The following is a 19996-nucleotide window of genomic DNA, read 5'->3' on the forward strand; positions in this document are numbered from 1 at the left end:
ATAGCTTCTCTAATTCATACATCCTGAGAAGAGTCCATGCCTAGGGAGCCACATGCTCTGAACAGAAAGGAGAATTTAAAACCTTATCGACAGCAGGGAAGATACAGGGCCTCTATTACTGAGGCGAAGTATCCATGGAGCAGCAATGTTAAGCCAGCTTTCCATCGCTAAAACAAACCACCGAGGAAATGACTCAAGGGTTCTGAGGTTTCAGTCCAAGGTGGCTTAGCTCCATTTCCATGGCTTATTACAAGGTAGTGCCCCATGGTGAGGAAGATGCAGAGCTGCTCGCCTCAGGGTGCCCAGGAAGCAGACAAAGACAATAAGGAAAAATGACAAAATAGATACTTTCCAGGGCACACCCCAGTGACCTACTTCCTCCAGCTAAACCCCACCATCTAGTTTCCACCCCTCCCAAAAGGTCATGGGATTATGAAGCCATCAATAGATTAACTCACTGATTAGCCTCAAACCTTAGAAATCCAGTCACTTCCCTAAGGCCTTGAGCACTGGACTGGGGACCAAGCCTTTCACCCATGAGCCTTTGGGGGACACATCAGAGTCAAACCATAACAAGCAGTTAGTGAGTACACCTTAAGGGTTGAGTAAGGTGCAGGGATGAAGAACAGACCAGGGCCTAGACGTAAGTGAAGAAAATCACACAGAAAGAGGTAAGTCTGAAAAAAAGTGTGAAACTGGATCACTTATGTATTGCAGAGGTCTTTTTGTTTTCTCATTTAATATGCAAACAGCAACACTGCAGGTCTTATAATATGGGTCATAAACCTTACATAAAGTATTACCATTTCCTCTCAAATATGGAGGAAATAATTGTTTAAAAGTAGGAAGACTTATTTTGTTGCTATTGTTGTTAGAAAGCATCTAGACAAAAGTTTCAAGAATCAAAATGAGATGATTTTAGAACATAAAAACACAAGAAGTTTCATGTCTACTTTTTAGATGGAATTAAGCACATGTATTTGTAACATGGGTGGATGTATTAAACAAGGCACCTTTCTTACATTTACAATAATCTGATAATAATTTAGATTATCTATTTAAGAACATACAAATCACTTTAGACACAAAATCGTTATCTTTAGAGTTAAAATACACAATTTCATTCCTGTATCTCCATTCAGATATTATAAATAGAAAAGCCACTGAGCGATGATCTAAGTCCTCCCCTTGACCCCAACTCAACTGTCAGAAGAATCAAATTTATCTTTAACTGATATTTACATCTATTTTCTAAAATATCACGGCCTTTGCTTCCAAATAATGTCTGCAAATATATACTGGCCTTGTATGAGATTGACAATGGCCACAAACTAGAACAAACTAGCAGAAAATTCAAAGGTTTAAAAAAGATGTTATGGTAGTGCATGTCTGTAAATCAATGATTCATAGTAGGTTAACTTGAGTTCAAAAGCTTGGACTAGCTTGAGTCTTAAAAGAGAAAGACAAATAAATAATAGTGTGTTATTGTTGTAAAATATATAATTAAAGAGAAGTTTTTAAGGAAAGTTATTTACTGGTTATCACTAGAACCCAAGCCCCCATTCTACACTGAGCTTTTTGCATGCTAGGCTGGAAGTCTAGAAAGTACAAATCCTAACCTTGTCTTCTTGCTAACTGGCTGTGGTCAGAATATGCCAGGGTAGGGGCTGGTGGGAAAGGGAGGCCAAAATGTAGAAAGGGATGGGATTCTTTGTGCCCTAATTCCTGCTAGGATTCCTACACCAGCAGCACCAGCACCAGCACCAGCAGCAGCAGCACTAGTAGCACCAGCAACAGCAGCACCAGCATCAACACCAGCAGTAGCACCAGTAGTACCAGCACCAGTAGTACCAGCAGCACTAGCAGCAGCAGCAGCAGCACCAGCAGCAGCAGCAGCAGCACCAGCAGTCCCAGTAGTACTAGCAGCAACAGCAACCGCATCAACACCAGCAGTAGTACCAGTAGTACCAGCAGCAACAGCACCAGCAGTACCAGTAGCACCAGCAGTTATGTTGCAAGTCCCATGACTGTCAGCACTCCTAATATCAAATCTAGAACTCTCCCTCAGTCACCTGAGCACCAGCTGTAAGCCTCCTTGATGCTTCCAATATTTGCCATATGGTACTTTCCCAGAGGTCACACAGCTTTAGTCATATGGTGCTTTAGCCCCAACACCCAGGTCTGAGAGCTAAGCACCACCAGGTACCCCTCTCTGATGCCAGTACTGTCTTTTCCCTCCTTCCACCCCCCTGATCCTAGTGGTGGTGGCTGCTTCCTGCAGTTATGTGAGTCTGAGACTCCTAAGCATATTTCCAGTCTCCATCATCCATGTATAACCAATTCCTTGCCGAAATCCCCCCTGACACGTAATTGGTTTCTCTTTTCTGTTTGGATCCTGACTACTAGAGTATTTCTACTTAAATAACTTATTCTTGGTGTAAGCCACAGCAGTGTACTCTGGTTACCTTCAACATTTGGTTGTTTCAGTGCTGAGATGGGCAAAGTTGTAGGTGAAGGTGTACTGGATGTTTGGGTCTCCTGAAGTGGCTGATCAGTGGCACATTCATTAGAATGATTAGACTTAAGACAAGAACCACCTGGACTCATCATCCTTTCAAATGCCTGAGCTATAAAGGGGAAAGAAGAGTATTAACAACTCATATTTTTGAACTTCCTAGTAAGCTATAATAAATATTTGATTTTTCAAGTTACAAGGAGAAAGAAATAAATGGCCAATCAAGAGAAAGTGGCACTTGGCAAAGATGTCCAAGTGACTAATATTTATTTGACAGCACTCTACTTTGATAAGCTATAAATGAGTTATTTCAATATTTTTAGTTGTTGTATGCTTGATATCCACTATAGAAAATCATCTTTATTGAATACAAGTGTCTGTTTTTCCTTTTACTCCTATTATCTACTAGCGACATACTCCAGAGTAAATCTTTAAGACCTAAATGATTATTTCCTTAATCTTCATTTTAAAGCCACTTAAAAATGGCTTTGTTTTGAAGGGTTGTTTATTTTAAGACAAGATCTGAGTAGTCCTGGCTGTCCTGGAACTCACTCTGTAGACCAAACTGGCCTTAAACTTAGAGATCTGCCTACCTCTGCCTCCCAAGTGCTGCAATTAAAGGCTTTTATATGTTTTATGGCTTTCTAACTAGACTAGGCTCCATACCTAGTCTCATCTCTCAGCACAACCCCCTGACTCACAGGAGCATTAAATTGAGCCTTTGTTTTTCAAGCTAAGCAAATACAGCTTATGTAGTCTGCTCTTTTCTCTGCCTAGAATGCTCTCTCCACAGGTTCTCACACAGACCCAGTCTATTTCTTTCAAGTCCCAAGTCACATATCATGTCATAAAGCATTATTATGGCCACTGACCTGTTTCTATCTTTGTACATTTTAACTTTAAATTTAGGGTATTATTACCATCTGAGGACCTTTCTGTTTACTATTTATCTCCACATTCAAAAACCCTACTGTCAACAGAACATCTATTTTGTTGTCAGCTGGAGCTCCAGAATACAGAATAGTTCCTAAATATCATTGAATAATACTTCAATAAGAAAAAGGAATAGTACTGGCAACAGTATCTTTAGCACTTCTCCAAACTGAATGACCATAAGTGCTGTCACTGCTACAATCTTCTTTAATATCCCGGAATGACAGCGCTCTCAGAAATCACTCCACTAGCTAGTAAAATCCACATACAGTTTTACACTCTGGATCCAAATTTACCTGACAGCATTCACATGTTGCTAAAGCTCACGTAATCCCAGCAGCTTTCTTAACACCCACAATCTCTACTCAATCTTTTCTTCCATCCCTTTACTGGATGCACCTCACAACCTTTGAGTCAAATTTTTCATGTCTGATAACACTCTTTACATGATCACTTCAGTCAGTTTCTAGCCTATAGTTGGCATTTTCTTGTAATAATCACTGATAGCTCCCTAAAAGAAACTATGTAAGATAATGAAATACAATAAAGCAGGTTATCTAATAAATTCACTCCACAACACATTGGTGTGTGTGTGTGTGTGTGTGTGTGTGTGTGTGTGTGTGTGTGTTGATGGGAATTAAACTCATGGTCTTGTACATGCTGGCAAGCACTCTACTACTGAGGAGCATTTCCAGTCCTCTACATTGTGTCTGTGAGAGACCAAACGTTTATCTTGGTATTCTACGAAGTCCCTTTAATGAACATATCCTCCTCTCTCTCCGACTCTACAGTCAGAATGTCTCTTCCCAAAATTTGACCTGTCAACTCCAATAATAATAGCTTTTTAAGTAGGAACTTTTAGGTGAAAACTTGCTGTAAAATTTGAACTCTAGCAAACTGCTTGGGCTAATAGCTACAGAAACAGTGCAAAAAGAAAAACAATTATATGCATGTAGCTTCTTCATAAACAATGGCGATAATATAAAAATATTTTTAAAATTATGTTCTATTATCTTCCATAGTATAGGTCAACAGCAGGGGGTAGAACAGCTTACCTCAGGCTAACAGACTCACATCAGAGCTTTTTGGAGAATTGCTGAAAAAATTTATCTTCATTCAAAAGAGAAAAACAAATTATTATCAGGTATTTATTCTCCTAGCTAATAGGAGCTAGTTCACAGGCCTGATCAAAAAAAGGGTCAAGTAATTTTCGTTGGGAATTAAATGGTCAACAAATCTTTGAAAATGCAAAAACTACTCAAAAGAACAGACATGTATCTAGAGGTGAAAGCAGTATCTCACACACACAAGCAAACACACACACACACACACACACACACACACACACACACACACACACACTCCCTATGGGAGCTCAAGACCATCAAGACCACTGCTGAAAATGGAAACTAGCTAGAGAGCCAAGAAACAATGGGAAGCACACACAAGTGACATTCTAAAACTAAGAAAAAAAGAGGAGGCCAAAATATGCACACAGCATGGTGTCCTATGAGTTTATAGAATTATATATAAGTCCTTATCATTTCAGGCAATTGTCTGACAGGTAAGAACTATGACCTGCCTTCTAGCATTAATATGCAATCCTGAGCACCAATATGGCGGCTACTTTTATGACTGTCTCCATTAAGATGATGAGGGTGACAGTGATGATGAACTAGTAGGCAGATGAAATGCAGCACTCAGGGGCTTGGTACCTGATAAGGGCAATGAACTGCCACTCCAGAACCTGAGTGCTTCCTTTCCAGATTGGTAGTGTTAATTGTGAGAGTAGAACAAAAAGAGAAACCAAGTCTTGGGATGTCCCACCTAAGTCAGATAAGTCAACACTAGGTCCTTGCCTTAAGAAAATAAACAAGTTTATCTTTGTCATAATCCAGTTATTCTTAATATATATTCATTTAATGGAAGAAAACATGTCAGGTTAATACTCACCTTTATTTATAGTCTCATAGCAGATTACACATACTCTTGCTTCCTTCTCTAGATACTGAAGCTTACATTTCCTGTTACAACAGACACCACAAAATACCTATAAAGAATAAAATACTACATTTTGTCTCAAGCATATTTAAACCTAGTGGAGGCAAGGGGACAGAAGCTCAAAACCTAATTAGCTGAAAATTACTTTCTTACTTTATTATATGATCCATTTTTTCTAGTTACCACAACCATAAATATAATTATTTACTGATCTTTAAGTATGATAGTTAATCTTGATTGTCAAGGTTAAGTGGGATGAGAGATGACTAGGAGTTCTAGGTGTGTCTATGAGGGTGTTTCAAGACTAGATTGACAACCAGAAAGACAACTATGGGGGAAAGACATACCCTGGATTTGAGCAGCACTACCCAATAAACTGGGGGCCTGGCAAGCATAAAAGTGGAAGAGAAAGGCAGCCAATGAGGACAAGCTGCGTTCTTCTTGAGCAAGCATGTCTACTGCTGCTGCTATCACTAGGGAACAACAAATTCCAGCTTCTTCAGCCGTATCAATGACTCTCCAGGGAGATTCCAGGACTTCAGCCTCAGACAGGACTTCACCAGCACACTACTTTGATCAAAGGCTTCCAGCTTCCTAAGCTAAGCAGCTACAGCACTATATGCCTCTATAACATGTGGATAACAACCACTGTTGGAATAATCAGCCTCCTATCATCAAATCTAATGAATCCCTTTATAGTTATATACATGTATTTATACATAAATACATATAGTAATTGTGTTTCTAAAGAACTCTAATACAATTTAAATATTTTTATTTATATGATATCTCTGATAAGAAAACATTTTGAGTCAACTATGTTAACTGGAAGGCAATAAAAACTTTCTTCAATAAATGTTTATCATTTAAAAAGCTTTCTGTATCATTTAAAAAGTATCTTGTAAGCCGGGCGTGGTGGCGCACGCCTTTGATCCCAGTACTTGGGAGGCAGAGGCAGGCGGATTCCTGAGTTCAAGGCCAGCCTGGTCTACAGAGTGAGTTCCAGGACAGCCAGGACTACACAGAGAAACCCTGTCTCGAAAAAAAAGAAAAAGAAAAAGAAAAAGAAAAAGAAAAAAAGAAAAAGAAAAAAAGAAAAAGAAAAAAAAAAAAAAAAACAAAAAAACCCCAAAAAGTATCTTGTAGCAGCCCAGTGATAAGCTTACCTACAATTTACAAGAACCTGGTTTTCGTAAGTAGGACACTATTTTGCTAAGATAGGGTAGTTTGTTCTGAAACCAACATGAAAAATACTAAATTAAAAAGCATGCCAGTCTTTAAAGACAATTTCCTCAGAATTTACGGACAGCATCTTTACCATCAACTACAATAAGGACACAAACAAAGTGTGGCATGGCATTCTTTATAAGCTACTGGCTTTCTAGTGTTTTCCTAGCAATGATCAGGAAAGTGGTCTTACAATTAAATATTCAAGGACAAAGGAGGATCCACTCAGCTTGGAATATCTAATTTAGCAATACTTGAGAGCATAGATACTTAAGAGTATAGACAAGTAACTCAGAGTTTTCCTGGTGTGTGAGGACCTGTTTTTAATCCCCAGGACCATGGAAGAACAAATGGCTAAGGTTTCTATAACTTACCTTCCCACATGCTCGGCAGTGGTGTCGCCGTTTTGTAAAGGTGAATTTGACTTGGCAGTTCATACAGTTTGGAGCTTCTGAATCAGGAACCCATGTAGGTTGTTTCTGGCCCAAAACCAAGCTTTCTTTGCGCTTATTTTCAGGCAGAGAATCCTTGTTTGCAGTTACAAAACTGGATCCATCTTCAAAATTACTTTCTATGTCAATGTAATTGGAGTTGAAGCTAACCTGAGAATCAGGTATATGATCTGCAGAGCAAGTGGATACAGCAGTAGCATTTGCTGTGCATGGCTCACTTTCTGGCACATCCACAACATCTGGCTTATTCAGTTCCTTTGAACTCCTTGTTCCTGGTGGAAGACTCAGCAGCTGCTTAGGTCGAGCCCCTCCAACAGCTTGGGTTTTAATACTGGGGACTGGCAATTCATCCCTTATGTCAGGCTGACAGGCAGATAACTCTCTTTCAGTTGGAATTGCGCCTTTTTCTCCTATGGAAAGACCATTATTTTCTGTGTTTTCTTTATCACTTGTTTCACAGTTGCCAACACCTCCATTTTCTCCAGCAGCTCCTGCTTCAGCATTGAAGTATATATCCCCAGCATTTTCATCATGTAGTCCTTTCATAGTGATCTGATTCATCTGCAACTGGGAATCATTTACATTTTCTCCAGCAGACATTGTGTTAGAGTTCGAAAGACACTGTTCCTTCAGAAAAGCATCGAGTTCAGCATCGCTAATTAGTATGCCACTTCTCATGCTTTCATCAATATTAAAGTAATCTAACTCTTGCCCATCCATATCACTGCTGGGAAAAGTGAGACCTTCACATGGACCAGGAGCCTCTGGGACACTTGCAGCAGAAAGTGCCACCGGAGACCCAGCTGCTGCAGCAGAGCTGGCGTCCTCAGGGGACTCCAAAGACTCACCACTGATTACCATCTCCTCAACCTCAACCTTTCCCTCCCCTTTCTTTTCATTTACTGGCTGAAGAAATATGCTCCTACACGTTTCCTTCTTTGAAAGATCTGTCTCCCCATCTAAAACATCACTCTTCTGTATCTCTTCATGTATAGTCACTGCATCATTGTTCTGGCCTTCAGACTCATTAGGAGGTAAAATATCACTGTGTTCATTATTGTGAATTAACGATCCACACAAAGACCCAGACAATGAAAGACAGGACAGTGAAGGGGGCACATCATCACCTGAAACATGGACTATATCATTATTATCTTTAAGGTCTAAATTTCTTGAGTCTTCTTTTACAGTCTGTTTCATGAACACAGAAGTTCTATTTTCCTGGAGGGGAAAGTCAGGTAACTTGAAATTTTCATCTTTTGAAGCTGGGTCACTTGGGGATATCCCTTCATTTTCTGGAAGCTTGCAAGGCATAGCAATTGTGTTACTTCCTCCTCCTTCTTCTAAACACTCTGTATTATTGACTGCCACAGCTACTTTCTCTTCTGCCAAACAGCCATCATCTTTTAACAATTCACATGGCAGCCTCTTGTATTGTGGGTTATCTTTGGTATTAGACATTTCAGAACTTTGTTCCATCAAAACAGATGGCATGTCAAAATCAACTGTTTCTAACTCATTAGAAATAATTTTATCCTTTAAATTTTCTGTTCTATTATATTTACAAGAATCAAAAAGTGCCATGTCTACTTTTACACCCAATTCTTTGATACTAATATCTCTGTTTTTTATACCAGCGTTGATGTTATTCTGCTCTTCTCTGACAGCATTACTACCACAGTCTACTGAAGAGACAGTGAGAGCCTCTGAAACTGAAGACGAGTCCAATGTGATCAAAGTATCTGCAGAAGACTTAGGGTCATCTGGCAATAACTGCTTAATGTCTTCCTCACTATTGGTGGCATGCACTAAGTTACCCATGTCACTTATCAGGTCACAGACAGGCTTACTACACCGTCTCATACAGGAAGGCTGGATCTCATCTGAAGTACTCGCATCCACAGAAGAAAGAAGATCAAGTCCCGCTACGTTTTTTTCATTCGGTCTAGAGGTTAAGCCCTCGTGTATCTTTCCTTCAAGAAAAGTCTCATTTGCATCTTCACAGCATGCTTCTGATGAGGCACAAGTACTGATGCATCTTTGGTCCTTTGACAGTAAAGCTAGCTGTGGAGAGGCCGACTCTGAGGAAACTGAGCACTGGTTAAAAGCATATGCATCTGGGAGATAATCTTGCTTATCTAGGAAAAAACAGAAACACAAAGTTATTCAGATGACGCAAATCAAAAAAAGGTTACGAAGATATGCTTTTAGAACTTCACACTGACCTTTTATTTGCTGTGAACTTTCTAGTTTTACCTAATGCAGCTGTCACAGGTGACAGAAACACTGTCAGTAATTACTCAGCTGCACTGCAAGCCACACCAGAAAAGGTGGATGAGCAATCTTATCTTCAGCTGCTTCCGTTCTGTCTTTGTCCTGATTACTTCTGTACACTTGACACAAGCTAGAGTCGTCTGGGAGGGGACCTCAGTTAAGACATCTCCACCCTATGCTCTGTACAGCAGTCTGTGGAGCATTACTTTGTTTGACTAATGGTTGATGTGAGAGGGTCCAACTCACTGTAGGTGCTGCTGCTTCTAGCCAGGGAGTTCTGGGTTGTATAAAACAGCAAGGAACCAGCCATGAGGAGTAAGCCAGGAAGCACTACTCCTCCATGTTCTTTGCTTCAGTTTCTGTCTGAATTTTGTTCAAGATGGACTATATACTATATTCTGTGAGGTGAAACAAACACTTTCTTCTCCAAGTCACTTTGGTCATGGTGTTTTAGAAATAGAAATCTAGCTAGAAGAGCCCCCACATTTCCTAACTTCATTCTGAGGAAATACTATCTCTTACAGAAATGACTTTTCATTTTATAGCGCTCTATCAATTTGTTTTTAGCTTCTTCATAAAGTTCTTCTAAGCTTGTATCTACAAAGTAACTTTTATTTCTGACTATTGATCTTACTGGTGTAAAAATAAGTTAATATGTTATAATGAAACAGGCACATTTTTGAGAGAACATAACGACGGGACCAAGATTGAAATCAAATTTTGTTAAGGGGACATTTTAGCAAAGTAGAAAAACCAACAAACCTGGATTCTGCTCAAAATCATCAAGAAGTTTGTCCAAGCCACTGACAGCTGCTTTAAAGTAACTGTCCATCCTCCCTGTGGGCTTACTCAGAACTCAATTCTTCTATGTCTAGAAAATTAAAAGTATAATATTATATTTACTTTTCTACCATACAAATATTATACCATCCATCCTGTACCATATAACTATCAAAGTAGAAACAAAAATAAAATTAAACAGTGTTTCTTTTTCATAACTTAGATAGAAAAATGGTCTCTACATGAAAATGACATAAAAGTCAACTTTTACAACACAACATCTGTACACAAGCTATTGTATGGGGGTAGGGGTTGATGTATGCACTTAAGTATGCAAGTGGAGACCAGAGGAGGACAATGCGTATCTTCCTCTATCACTTCTTACTGAATTACGACAGGGTCTCTTACTAAACTGAAAGCCCACCACTTCAGCCAAGTGGGCTGGCCAGCAAGCTCCAAGGATCTACCTGTCCCAAAAGTCAGGGTTACAGGAACACACTGCCATGCCTAGCTTTATCATGTGCTATGACAAGATCTGTGAAGTAGCCGAGGCAAAAACTCTACCAGGTAAGCTTGAGACACTGCAAGAATCTACCAGTAACCAACATCAGAAGGAAAAAATTCAAGTTAGGGGGCTCTTTCTCACTTAAAGGGACAAGTGACCATAAAAATAATGAAGAACACACAGAACTGAAAATAATTCAAATAAAATTAAAAAACCCAAAAATCTTAACAACATTAAATTCAAAAACCAAAGCATTCCATCTCCTGGAGGGTTGCTAGGGTTGCTAGGGTTGCTAGGGTACTGTTACTCTGAGAATTAAGGAATTAAGGAAAATGAGGAGAGAATTAATCCTCCACTTATTTACAGAACACACTTCCAGATAATACAATAGTTGCTAAGAAAATGTTCTTTAGGTAAGAATTCCAATAAATAAATGTTAGGGTTGGGTCAATTCACTGCAATCCAGTGATCAGTTTCACCATTGGTAATATGGAAGAATCTAGTCAAACCTGAAAACTAACTGAATGTTTGCAGAAAACTCAGTCATCTAAAGACAGCTAAAAGAGATTTAAAACAAACAAACAACAACAAAAACCAAAGCAAGCAACTTATAAATTAATATAGGAAGACAATATTCTTCTAGCAGTCTATGGTGAATGACTAGTGGAGGGAGAGAGGGAGGAGGGAGAGAAGGAGAGAGGGAGGGAGGGAGGAAAGAAGGGAGGGAGGGAGGGAGGAAGGGCTGAGAGACCTGGAATACAGTAGTAAGGCTGAGAGGCATGACCCAAGGTCTCAGGTGAGACAGAAGTGGAGAGCACAAAGAAAGAGCACAGAGAAAGAGGATTGATATAAAACAGAAATGTAGAGGTCCAATCCGAGACCGAGAATAGTGCTCCTTCCAAAAGGGGAAACAAGCCTGAGAAAACTTCATTTGAAGGCAACGTTAAGAATTTTTTCCAGAATTCATGAAAAACTCAATGAGTAAAAATACATCATATCACAATAAAAAATAAACAGAAATTCACATTTTAGGCACATTCTAGGGAAACAACTAAACTCCAAAGATAGAGCAGCCAGAGAGAAAGGGTCATTTCCAAAGTTACAACAATTATGCTTATAATTATAACTGGATTAAACCAAGATACATTTCAGAAGTATTTTTCAGTAACAATATATGACATCCTGATTCAATAAAGTCTGTTAACTCTTGTTTCCATTGTCAAATATTCCTACCATTATACCATATACACAAAAATGTACACAAATACACATATTAAGGCAATAAAGGGAGTATGAAAGAGGAGGCAATGCAGGAAATAAGAAAACACCATAGCACGTTCTGAGAGAAAGAAGCATCTATGCAACTATGAAACAGGAACACAAAACCGCAGGGAAGGAACATATGGGGAACAGCAGCTGATCATAATGTCAGCAGGAGAAATCTTAAAAATTCAAGAGGCTTGAGGGACACAGTAAAAAGTCTGTTCATAAGACACACTAACAAGATTAAATGTATTTATTACAAAGAAGTAAAACTTGAAATCAACAGTTTAGACTTCTAATTGGGAAAGTATACTGAACAAACAATTCAATTTAGAATTTCTAATCCCAAATTAGAAATAGAAGTAAACTGAAAACTAAAGAATACTGAGGTTGTGGCTACGATCCACCTTATGAGGCATTTATTTATGCATTGTATTATATCTTTTTTTAAAGTTGTTATTTGCTTGGATTTTGACTGAGTCTCACTGAGCCCAGAATGTTCTTAACTCAATATATACCCAAAGATAACCTTGAACTCCTGACCGTCTTGCCTCTACTTCCTAGTACTCCTGTTACAGGCACAGATCACATCTACTTCTAGTAACAAATTCACTTCACTCCTAGACATTTAAAGTATTATTTCTATCATCTATGGAAGAATTTAGAAAGAGTTGCTGAATCATTTTCTGTGTTCTACGATTCAAACAGAAAGCCTAGACTTAAGATGAGAAGTCTACTCATAAGAGTCTGGGTAAGAAGAGCAAGAAAGGGTAACTGAGTTATTCATTATAAATCTCCAGTATCATTTAATCTTTATGTATGATATGGTTACCCCACCCCCTTTTTGCAAAAAGAGCTCACTATATAGCCCTGGTAGGCCTGGAACTTGCTATCGGGCTAGATTTGACTTGTGGAGATCTGCTTGCCTCTGCCTTTTGAATACTAGGGTTAAAGGTATATGCATCAGGCTAGTTATCCCTTTGACAAAAATAAAAAATAAAATTAAATATAATGGTAAAAAATAAACCAGGAGTGATGGCATATGCTTGTAATCCCAGCACTCAGGAAACAGACAGGAAGATCATAAATTCAAGACCAACCAGTCTGACCTACATAGCAAATTCTAGGCTAGCCAGCACTATATAGTGAGACACTGTCTCACAAAACCAGTAAATGAATAAGTACATACATATTTAAAAGAGTAAAGGGCTGGAGAGATGGCTCAGCGGTTAAGAGCACTGACTGTTTTCCAGAGGTCCTGAGTTCAAGTCCCAGCAACCACACGGTGGCTCACAACCATCCGTATGAGATCTGATGCCCTCTTCTGGGGTGTCTGAAGACAGCTACAGTGTACTTACATAAAATAAATAAATTAATTAAAAAAAAGAGTAAAGAACTTTGAATATAGAATGCATAAAAGATCTATCATCAGGTAGTGGTAGCATGTACCTTTAATCCTAGCACTTGGGAGGCAGAGGCAGATGGATCTCTGAGTTTGAAGCCAACCTGGTCTACAAAACAAGTTCCAGGACAGCCAGGTCTACACAGAAAAACCCTGTCTTGAAAAATAAAAAACAAAAACAAAAACAAAACAAAAAACCCAACAAAAGTTCTGTACTGGCTAGTAGTGTGTCAACTTGACACAGGCTGGAGTTATCACAGAGAAAGAAGCTTCAGTTGGGGAAGTGCCTCCATGAGATCCAACTGTAAGGCATTTTCTCAATTAGTGATCAAGGGGGAAAGGTCCCCTTGTGGGTGGTGCCATCTCTGGGCTGGTAGTCTTGGTTCTATAAGAGAGCAGGCTGAGCAAGCCAGGGGAAGCAAGCCAGTAAGGAACATCCCTCCATGGCCTCTGCATCAGCTACTGCTTCCTGACCTGCTTGAGTTCCAGTCCTGACATCCTTTGGTGATGAGCAGCAGTATGGAAGTGTAAGCTGAATAAACGCTTTCCTCCCCAACTTGCTTCTTGGTCATGATGTTTGTCCAAGAATAGAAACCCTGACTAAGACAAGTTCTCAAAACAGTTTTCACTAGCGAAAGTCAGAGGATTTTAAAAACAAATCAAAGATTCCATTAAAGAACATCTATTTGCAGAGTGTCTCAACATAACAACACACCAGTAAGCATATCATTTGAAGTGCCCAAAATACAGGAAACACCACAATTCAGCAATCTGTAAAAAGTAGGACAATGCAAATACTTTCCATTGAAACTCTTTAACATGAACTACTACTAAGCTGTGGATTTTCTCATTTAAACTAAACAGACTGTACTTTGTGGCCAGTAATCTATTATACATTGAAGAAACAAACACAATGTATGACGCAGTCTCTATTTAATGTTTGTGTGGATAAGTGTTGATAAGATTTGTTTTTAATCTCATGTATATCAGAGTGAGCTTTATTCAGTGACTTCTATGTATTTACTTGTGTGGATATGGCTGCCAGAAGAGGCCTTCCAGAAGCTAATTCTGTCCTCCATCATGCATGGAAGGGGTCTAACTCTTCAGGCTGTCAGGCTTTGGCTGCAAGGCTCCTTTACCCATTAAGCCCTCATGCCAGCCCGACAATGATTTGAGATATTTTTACTAATTTAACCATTTAAATACTCTCAGATTTCCAAACAAATTTTTGTAATATTTACTTTTAAAATGGTTTTAAAAGTCTCTTCATGGTTTTAAAAAGTTGGTAACAACAGGGACAATTAATAAGAAAATAAAACAATAAAACAAAAATACAACTTCTAGAATTGCTAAGGTGAGAGACAATGAGGACATAAACAGAGACCAAGGTGAAGATGAAACAGATAAGTAGCTCTTATCTGTACAGTAGTAGTCTCTTGGAGACGGAAACAAAGGGGAAGGCTGGCATTACCAACAGATCCCCACGCTGGGTGACTGGGGAAACCAATAGCAATGCATTGACCATCACAGGCAACTCAAGAGGAGCAGGAAGAAGGAAAACACCTTCTGGACTACTGCCTGAAGTACCTTGAGAACATCCCGGGGAAGATGTCCAAGACACTGTTGAATGTAAGAACCTGGAATACAGAGAGGATTCTGAGATAAAGATTTGTAAATCAGTAATGCACCACTGTGAATGGAAGCGACCTAGGAAAAGATACAGAAGAATATAGAAGCCTGACATGAAACAACTAATGATCCCTAAACCTGTGTGCATAAAGCTATGACCTGGGTTACACATACTTCTGTAGAACTATCCAATACACAACGCTGAAAGAAAGAAAATCACAAAACTCTGTACAACATAAATCCATTTTCCACAAAAATTGTTAAAATAGTATTAGCAAGGGGGAAAATACGGAGGAACAAGTACTAAACTAAATCTAGTGTAGGGATTATGTAAGCCTTTCAAAGCTAAATTATGTCTCTCTACATTTTACTTAAAAAGAGAAAAGGAGATAATTTTATTATTTTCCTTAAAAATGATATAAAATATTCTAACAATATAAAAATAATAAAAATATATTAGAAGGCAGTTGGACACTAGACTGTAAGGGGTATAAAATTGTGAAAGACAGTAATATGATCATGAAGAAAATGTTCAATGTACATTAGAATTAGAATTTAAAAACAACCAAGATTTTTTAATATAATAAAGTATTTGCTTCATTGTATGACTATTTTTAAGTGAATATGTGAAGAAAAAAAAGAATTTCCAGAGTTTTAATTTTCAAAATGGTAAATATTCTGCATTAACAATTACATTTTCTTGAATATTTTTCAATTGTCATTATCTTCAACCATATAGGATACTATGTGTAATTGGCATTATGACTGGGGACAAAAAAATTAGTTTTATTTGTAAGGTAGCTACTTCAAAAGATTGTTTTTGCTCATATTATTATGTGTATAGTAAAAAAATGTAATGGGTATATGTGTACAGCTTTTAAAAACATGGGAAAGGTGAGCAACACTCTTATCATTTTAAGTTTAAAATGCAACAGGGGCCAAAAAAAAAAAAAAAAAAAAAAAAAAAGGACAAAGAAAAATGTCAAAATGGTAAGCGGCTGGTTACTTTTGCACGGTGGAATGGTGACTAGCTCATTCCTAATTCCCTCCTCTAATTTTTAAATAGCTTGCCACTAAATGTGTAGTTTAATATCAAAGAGAAGGGGGAAAAAAGAAGTTATGTGAAAAATCGGACAGACACGATCAAACCACTAAACTTTTGCCAACTCGAGAAATGCCAAACTCAGCCGAGTAAGTGACGGAACCGGATGACATCACCAACTTATTCTTTGAATTAAAAGATGAAGTTAATATTTAAATTTACGGGCTGGTTTTCTGACATGGCTAACCAAGAACATGAGTCTGGAATGTAACAAATTGCAATCACGGTCGCACAAACAGGTTAACTGTTAAAAGTTAAGGTCATCTCTTCAGAGGCACCAAAGACAGCGAGCGAACACTGAGGCATCAGTGAAACGGAGGAGGCGGCGACAACAGGCGCCGCGGGGACTCGCGGGATCCAGTGCGGCCCGACCCGGCCCAGCCCAGCCCGCGATGGGGTCGGGTATCTCGGCCGCACAGAGCCCAGGGTGGCAGGCGGGTCCCGGAGGAAGGCGAGGCCGGGCCGTCGCAGCCTAGCGAGTCCGAGGCCGCCCCGCCCCTCCGCCCGCAGTACGCTGAGGAGAGGCCGGTGGCGGCTCCGAGGCTCTTACCTCCCCACACCCCGCCGAGCTCTCGGGGACTCGACGCGACGCCGCAGTGAGGCGTGAAGAGTAACCCGGCCACGACACCCAGGACAGCGCGACGCCAGCCTAGAGCTCGTCCCCAGCCGACCTAGCAGAGAAGGGCGCAGGCGCAGAGAATGCTTCCCGCTGCCACGCCCCCTCCGGGAGGCTTGATCTATGCGCATGCGCGCTGCTCGGGTCCGAGCCAGTCCACGCGGGCGCGCCGGAAGTGGCCAGGCGACTCCGTTGGGATCCTGCGCTCGGACGCTGTTCCAAGGACGCTCTTCTGCTGGCCTCAGGAGGTGACTAGTGCCACAGCTCAGCTGACCCGGCACTCCGGTTTGCACCAGCCAAATCCAGCGGCCGACACTGTATCTCACCTCCGGGCAGCTCCTAAATGCCGGTCCTTGGGTGAGCGGATTGGCCGACGCCGCCCTGCACTTCTGGCTGTACTTCTGCATTTCCAACCCTCTGTAGCCTCCAGAGCGGCTGCTGTCTAAAACCAGAAGCCAGCTACCCTCTCGGAAGGAGATGCCCGATGCCTCGCGCGCGCTCTCTGCTTCGGCCTTCGCATTTTCACCACGAGTTTTCTAAAATTCAAAGAGAGCGAAGAGAAAATTAGTATCCGGACCAGCTTGGGGACTGCTGGCTCGCCTAGGCTTTCGAGAGATTACAAGCGTTATCGCTGCTGTGATTTGTACTCAAGAGACTTCACAGTCAGAGCTCAGGTCCTCAATTCAGTAATTGGCAACTGTAGTTTATCTTTCAGAGATTCTGCATCTCTACTTCTGGTTCCCCTTCTAAACTCTGATTTTTGCCAAGAGCAAAACTTTTGGTTGTGTAAGGTGACTGGCCTGTTCTTTGACAGACAATGCAAAAGAGATGCTTCGCTTACATTAGCTAATTAATCTTAAGAATAATTCCACAAGGGCTGGAGAGATGGCTCAGCCGTTAAAGGCTAGTCTCACAACCAAAAATATAAGAATAATTCTACAAAGTACAGTGTGTATTTTCACTTTTATACGTTGGACACTGTCACAGATAAAATGGGGCCGTCGTCTTTTTGGAACCTCAATTCAGAAGCAGTGGCTTGTGCATACAAATTAGGGGCAAAAGTATATAGTACAATGTAAGGACAAATAAGAGTTATTTTAAATGAACAAAACAACATTTTAAAGTATATGCAAATCAGTTCACAAAATAGCATGTCTACCACATTTTATTGATGTTCAAACTTAATATAGCAGAAACAGTGTATTCTCCATAAATCTGTTTTACCAATTTGCTTAATTTATAGATGAATTCATTGGTGAGAATAGTGTGGATACTCTCATATCCTGGTGTGGATATAAGTTAACACAAATTCACATATAAAGTAGGACTTTTGAAAGAACCTGCTTAGTAGCCAGGTACAGTAGCCCAAATTCCCTCCCCAGGAACACCTGTAAGGAGAAGCAAGGTAAAGACAGAACTTCCAGAAGGAAAGACAGAAACCAATGGGGACCTGAGAGGGAGAGCAGTCTGTCTGTCTTTCTTGCCTCACTCCTATTCTTGAAGTATGTTCTTGATATTGAAACTATGAATCCAGTCCCCTATTTCCTCCTTCTTTTTTCACTACCTGAATTTGAATTCTAGTTCTGCCACTCATTAGCTTTGTTACTGAAAGCTAGACACTCTCTTAGTAAGAGTATGATACGAATAATGTGTAACCTGAGATATCCACATAGCACAATTGAATCACTGATGATCCTATTGGCTCAGTCCTTTTCATGAATTGTTGGATTCTATTCATGTTGGTATGTTTTATGGTTTGTGTATGCTCAGCTCAGGGAGTGGCACGATTAGAAAGTTTGGCCCTATTGGAGTAGGTGTGGCCTTGCTGGAGTAGGTGTGTCAATGTGAGTGTGGGCATTTAACATCCTCAATCTAGCTGCCTAGAAGTCAGTCTTCCACTAGCAGCCTTCAGATGAAGATGTAGAACTCTCAGCTCCGCCTGCATCACTTCTGCCTAGATGCTGCCATGTCCCTGCCTTAATGTTAATGGACTGAATCTCTGAACCTGTAAGCCAGCCCCAATTAAATGTTGTCTCTATAAGAGTTGCCGTGGTCATGGTGTCTTTCACAGCAACAAAGCCATAACTAAGACAGTATACCAGTGCTCTATGACTGTGGCATATCAATAGCCTTCAGGCATATTTTAAAATGGACTTTCTGGGGCTGGAGAGGTGGCTCATCACGTAGTAGCTCTTTCAGAGGATCCAGGTTCAAGGCTCAGAACTTACAAGGCAGCACATAACAAATAGTGAGGGGATCCAACACCATGGGCACACAAGCTGCAGAGACATACAGCAGGCAAAACACTCATAAAAGAAAAACTCTTTTAAAAGCTGATTTTGTTAACATAGAACAACTCTTGACAGCTTTTCTATGTGGCTGGTGCCTTAGAAAGACCTAGATGTCTTAGTTCTGGTTCTTTTTGTTGTTTGTTTCTCCAGACCTGATCTAAAATAGCAATAGTGCCAAGGTTAATTTAACTAGCAAGTGGTTTAAAACCAATGCTTTCAATTCCAGGTCCCTCTTTCTTTCTTTCTTTCTTCCTTTCTTTCTTTCTTTTTTTTTTTTTTTTTTTTTTTGGTTTGCTGTGTGAGTGTGTGTGTGTGTGTGTGTGTGTGTGTGTGATATTGATATTGTTCTTTTGTTTTTTTGCTATTCTTTTGTTTTTTGAGATGGTGTGTGTGTGTGTGTGTGTGTGTGTGTGTGTGTGTGTGTAACCTTGGCAGCTGTCCTGGAACTCACTGTGTAGACCAGGTTGCCAATGAACTGAGAGATCTGCCTGCCTCTGCCTTCTGATTGCTGAGGTTAAAGCCCTGCTCCACCACTGCCCAACCTGGCTTACTCCCTTTTCCTCTGGTGACAACAAGCACAAATCTGAGTTCAGAGAATCTCTTCACCAGTGCAAATTAAACTTTGTACCAAGCAGCAATACACAAGCAATTAAGGAGAGAGATGTCTACAATGGCTGTTTACAGAGCATACAGAGAACAGTGTTTCACACCTATGTGTGTGCGCAAGAGCCCGAGCATGCACATACACACACACACACACACACACACACACACACACACACACACACACACACAGTTGCTTACTATCAAGAATGCTTTACAAATAGGTGTCATTTATTTACCACCTACTGCATTTTAGCTCTGATCTATTAACTGATACAAGCATTTCCTAAGATAAACAGTCTTGCTCAACTGTGAACAAGCCTAGAGTTCTGGAACCCTCCCTGGTGTTGAGAGTGCCTGCCAAAGCTCAACAGCACATATTTGCAGAGGGCTTTCTCTGAAC

General features: G+C 40.1%; 1 protein-coding gene across 1 annotated transcript in view; it reads right to left on the reverse strand.

Moving 5' to 3' along the window:
- The window catches only part of Zfyve16 (zinc finger, FYVE domain containing 16), a 43062-nt gene extending 26317 nt beyond the window's left edge, over positions 1–16745 (reverse strand). The window contains exons 1-5 of the mRNA NM_173392.4: positions 16634–16745; positions 10165–10273; positions 7051–9266; positions 5402–5498; positions 2466–2627 (exon numbers count right to left, since the gene is read on the reverse strand). Coding sequence (NP_775568.1) covers positions 2466–2627; positions 5402–5498; positions 7051–9266; positions 10165–10234 — 2545 coding nt within the window. The 5' untranslated portion in view covers positions 10235–10273; positions 16634–16745. The remainder of the gene's footprint in view (positions 1–2465; positions 2628–5401; positions 5499–7050; positions 9267–10164; positions 10274–16633) is intronic.
- Between the last annotated feature and the right edge of the window lie 3251 nt (positions 16746–19996).

Source organism: Mus musculus, chromosome 13, assembly GCF_000001635.26.
Source record: "Mus musculus strain C57BL/6J chromosome 13, GRCm38.p6 C57BL/6J".
Taxonomy (NCBI): Eukaryota; Metazoa; Chordata; class Mammalia; order Rodentia; family Muridae; genus Mus; species Mus musculus.